Source organism: Lottia gigantea (assembly GCF_000327385.1).
Source record: "Lottia gigantea unplaced genomic scaffold LOTGIsca_192, whole genome shotgun sequence".
NCBI classification, from domain to species: domain Eukaryota; kingdom Metazoa; phylum Mollusca; class Gastropoda; family Lottiidae; genus Lottia; species Lottia gigantea.
Genome location: NW_008708367.1, coordinates 52,506 through 57,502, shown reverse-complemented (window position 1 = coordinate 57,502; position 4,997 = coordinate 52,506). Strand labels below are relative to the sequence as shown.

At 33.6% G+C, this 4,997-nt stretch overlaps 1 protein-coding gene across 1 annotated transcript; it reads left to right on the top strand.

Annotated features, from left to right (window-relative positions):
* Window positions 1–4,355: 4,355 nt before the first annotated feature.
* LOTGIDRAFT_143051 (hypothetical protein) lies at window positions 4,356–4,589 on the top strand (the record flags this gene model as incomplete). Its single annotated transcript, XM_009052937.1, has 1 exon — window positions 4,356–4,589. A coding segment is annotated over one exon (234 nt), but the record flags the coding sequence as incomplete, so codon positions are not given.
* Window positions 4,590–4,997: the final 408 nt, after the last annotated feature.

Below are 4,997 nucleotides of genomic sequence, written 5' to 3'. Positions count from 1 at the left end.
AAATACAAACAGTCGCGTTGTTCAAAATAGTGTCACTTAGTTTAAGATCATTTCTTGCCAAGATAATCATATCAATATTTCTCCTTGTTGGGTTCAAAATAATTTTCTCTGTTGTAAAATCTGCCAATAATATTAGACGGAGAAAACATTTAAATAATCTTAAAGCCGAGAATCAAATACGTTGTGTTAGCTCATGGAATATCAACGTTTACTTTCCTCGGAATTATGGGAAATCTATAAACAAAATATCGCGATATTTGATAATGTCGTCAACATTTTAAAAGAACGTTAATGAATTTCTTTATCATTTCTTGAAGTATTATCTTTGAATAAAGACACGGACAATTGCAAACACTCGGAAATTTTTTTCAATTGATGTACTTTTAATATTTCGTTGATTTTCAGTACCAGGTCAATAACCAAACAATATTTGAACTCACAATTATCCAAATATTGATTTACCTATCTTGACAAGAGGTGGCGCCATTGTGCAATAATGATTTCAAACAGAGGCTCCATCACCAAGATACCAACAAGGGCCCTTCACCATTGGTGGAAAATAAATACACAAAGAAACTTTATCTTCTGTTTCGAAGATTAAATAAAATTAAATCAACATGGTGAAAACCAGACGGATTAAATCATGAATATTAATGAAATATAAATTATAGAAAATGGTCACCAACTGACAGAACGTAATCCTGAAGAGGTTTATTAAACATTTGACTAATCTTAAACACACTTTCAATCCTGTTTTATCTAGAACAATTGAAAAGAAAGATATTCTGCCCAATTTTCACTTAGATGAGCAATGCCCTACATTGAGTAATGCTGGCTGCCTTTTATGGTTTGTCAATTTAATCAGTAACTTTGTTGTATTTTGTTGTGTTGCCTCAATTAGTGAATCCAAGTGCAATAAAACATACGATGAAAACCGATTTGAAAAAAACAGACACCAATTAACAGGCTGAGTAAGATTTTTGTAAATGTATGGAAGATAAATATGGAATTTGTGAGAATTAATTAAAATACTTCTGACCTGTGACCTTTGACCTAATTGAACTTGAATTACCTTGAAATAATCTTGATGAACTTACCTAAAATATAAAAATAAAGTTTCATTAGTTAATCACATGATATAAACAAATAAGCTAAGAAATTGATAAATGGGGGAGGGGGGACTTCTGAGGCCCACAGGGTGTATGTGTTTGTGTGTGAGGGTGTTTGTGTTTGTGTTTGTGTGTGAGGGTGTTTGTGTGAGGGTGTGGTTGGAGGTGGAATTCTTAACAGAAGGTAATGATTTGGTGTTGTATAAGTCACATTGTGTTTTTGTGTTGAGTGTATAATTTGTGTTACAATAAGTAAGTGGTACAATCTATTAGGTTGTCAGTTAGAATAGGAAAACAGCAATGAACTGTTTCCAAGAGATAGGATGTTTGTGGGAGATAATTTGCAATTTGAAGATTTACCAAAAAAAATATAATGTTATTATATAAAATGTGGTTTTTGGTCCATAATTGGACATCTGAGTTTCTAATTTTTCCAATTTTTAGCGTGTTATATTCAATTTTTCGTGTCAATTTAAATAACGCTGTTGTTGAAATGATAAATTATTGTAAATTATCTTAAATATTTGTTAATAAAAATATATATTATTTGACTTTACAAAACCAAATTAAACTTTTTAATAAAATTTAATTTCGTTGTTAATAAATATTCTCTAAATAAATCACCGTTATCTATCTGGTGATTTCAATAATTTATAAACCACTTTTAAATGTCAGTCTTCTATATCAGATCTCTCTATGTATCGTGTATCTCTCTATGTATCGTGTATCTCTCTATGTATCGTGTATCTCTCTATATCAGATCTCTTTATGTATCGTGTATCTCTCTATATCAGATCTCTATGTATCGTGTATCTCTCTATGTATTGTGTATCTCTCTATGTATCGTGTATCTCTCTATGTATCGTGTATCTCTCTATGTATCGTGTATCTCTCTATGTATCGTGTATCTCTCTATATCAGATCTCTCTATGTATCGTGTATCTCTCTAAGTATCGTGTATCTCTCTATGTATCGTGTATCTCTCTATGTATCGTGTATCTCTCTATGTATCGTGTATCTCTCTATGTATCGTGTATCTCTCTATATCGTGTATCTCTCTCTATATCGTGTATCTCTCTATATAGTGTATCTCTCTATATCGTGTATATCTCTATATCGTGTATCTCTATGTATCATATTTAATATTGTCTGAAGGAGCTTTGGACTTTCAATATAATGATACACAACAGGAATATGATGTTTGGTGCTCTGTAAAAGTAAGCAGCCCCTGGTTAGGATGAGTGAGCTAACAGGAAGTTAAATATTTTATATGATCTATTATATATAGGAAATCTAGAGAGTTTATCATGTGTTTTTACCAACCTCTCAGCATACCATCATGTCAGAAAAATACCAGGGCAGGCTGATATCTGATAACTTGATAACCTTCAACAGTTAGGTTAGAATTGATCTAGAATAAACTTGACCTATTGTTATAAGACGGTTAAAAAGGAAGAAGAGGGACACTATGGGATGAAGGCAGGGGGGATGAGGGATGGGGGAGGGGATTTTACAAGATAATCAACAATAACCAGATCAGTAGTAGATGTGTATCTAAGATATTACCAGGGAATAAGAATATAGCAGAACATGCGTAAGTGTTAAGTTTCCTGGAATCCAGGGGTTGGAATTGTTCTAAATTCTTGACAGATACAGTAACAAATGCAAATAGAATTGAGTTTAACAAAATGAGGAGGAATTGAGATGATCTGGCTTAATTCAACCAAACCAACAAAAAATATTGAGAACAATGACAACTTGTTTAAAGAAAAATTAATTTCAATGGTTCCAAAATAAACTTGACACATGATAAGAGTTTAACAAGGAGGTAGGAAGAAATATATGACAGGATATGACAATTAGATATTAAACTTGGCGGTGGACCTCACAGATTTACTTTTCACTCGTATCTCTAGATTTTAACATGCGTTATTTTAAATAGAAACATGTAATTTGTAAACATGGCTTGAGTTTGAGAAATTTGACATAATCTGAAGATTTGACAATCTACTAAATATATTATTACTATGTTGATTGTTATGTCACTTTGTAAATCATTGAATTTCAAGACAATTGATTTGTTTTGTACTGAATTACCTGCCCTTGCCCAGAAATTAACGATTGGGAATGTTTGATCGAGAATTTTTCCATCGATCTTTATTTGCCGTTGAAATTCTCAAACAAATCTTGAATCTACCTTCGTATCAATATCAAAATTTATTTGCGACATTCGGCAAATATTGGTCTGTCACATTCAGGCATAATCTGGCCACATGCCAATATCCTGCAGGCGTAATCTGGCAATGCGCCAATAACTTGCAGTCTAACTATTTATTCTCAGGCGTTATGTTTTTCTTTTTAAAATGAGAACGGCGAATTAACGTCAACATTGTCAAGTCTAGTTCAAACAGACTGGGTGATAGAGGAAAAAGTTGGTCAACAACCTGTGAATATTTTCACCATAAAGGATCAACAACCTTGGTCAGAATTTCTCCAGAGGGTTAATATTCTCATTCTCAACTTTTCTCAATCTTTGCAATAAAATTTTAATATTCAATATGGTGATATAATACTTCAAAGCAATATACCCATTCAATTGTAAAGAGGTTTTTTTAGTCTATCAGGGTCATTTATGGCTTCTATATACTTCATTCCAATTTTTCAATCTCATGTGTTTGGGAGTAAAGGATAAAATTACAAAAGCACTGGCACAGGTCTTTCAGGTATCAGTAAATTTTTATTTCTTGTAACAGTATAAGCTAATCTTGTCAAAATAGTTTATTTTTCAAAAATGATCATTTAAAAATTCTTGCAAAATCATACCACAAGATGTTTTAAATCTAAAAAAACAAACTTTGATACAATTTCTGAAAAATTAAAAGGAATTTTAATTAAATTGGACAAAGCTATAGAGAAAATGCATCAAGCATGTTTTAAGTCGAGTAGAACCCTGGGGTCCCTAATCCCTAATAAAATAATAAAAAAACATGGAATTTGAGTCGAGTTGCAGGGTAGCGAAATGTGGGACATGGAGTCTTTATTCCACTAATCCCTCTGATTGGGGTTAATCCTACCACTGAGAAACTCTACAGGATAATAAATTATGGAGGATTCAGTTTTGTTGATTTTAATTAATCCATCAGTCAGTACATGATAAATGATGATTTAAATTTGAGAATTGACCCAATTTTTTCAAATATTTATCTTATAAAAAAAGACTGACAACTGAGTGAACACTTTTCATCCCTTGGTCCTGGTGTTAGGGTGTTACGGGGTCCTGGTGTTAGGGTGTTACAGGGTCCTGGTGTTAGGGTGTTACAGGGTCCTGGTGTTAGAGTGTTACAGGGTCCTGGTGTTAGGGTGTTACAGGGTCCTGGTGTTAGAGTGTTACAGGGTCCTGGTGTTAGGGTGTTACAGGGTCCTGGTGTTAGAGTGTTACAGGGTCCTGGTGTTAAGAGTGTTACAGGGTCCTGGTGTTAAGAGTGTTACAGGGTCCTGGTGTTAAGAGTGTTACAGGGTCCTGGTGTTAGAGTGTTACAGGGTCCTGGTGTTAGAGTGTTACAGGGTCCTGGTGTTAAGAGTGTTACAGGGTCCTGGTGTTAAGAGTGTTACAGGGTCCTGGTGTTAGAGTGTTACAGGGTCCTGGTGTTAGAGTGTTACAGGGTCCTGGTGTTAGGGTGTTACAGGATCCTTTAGTCAATGATCATATTGGTAATTAACACTAGTTGCCATTGTTTATAATCTCTATTTGGCTGAGTTAAAGTGATTATAAAGAGGTTTTCTAAACTTTATAAGCTTATCAATCAGAGAAACTGATAGCATCCATTTGCACCATTCCAATTTTCAGTCAGATGTCTGTGGGTTAACCTGTTTTCGCTATTATTGCAA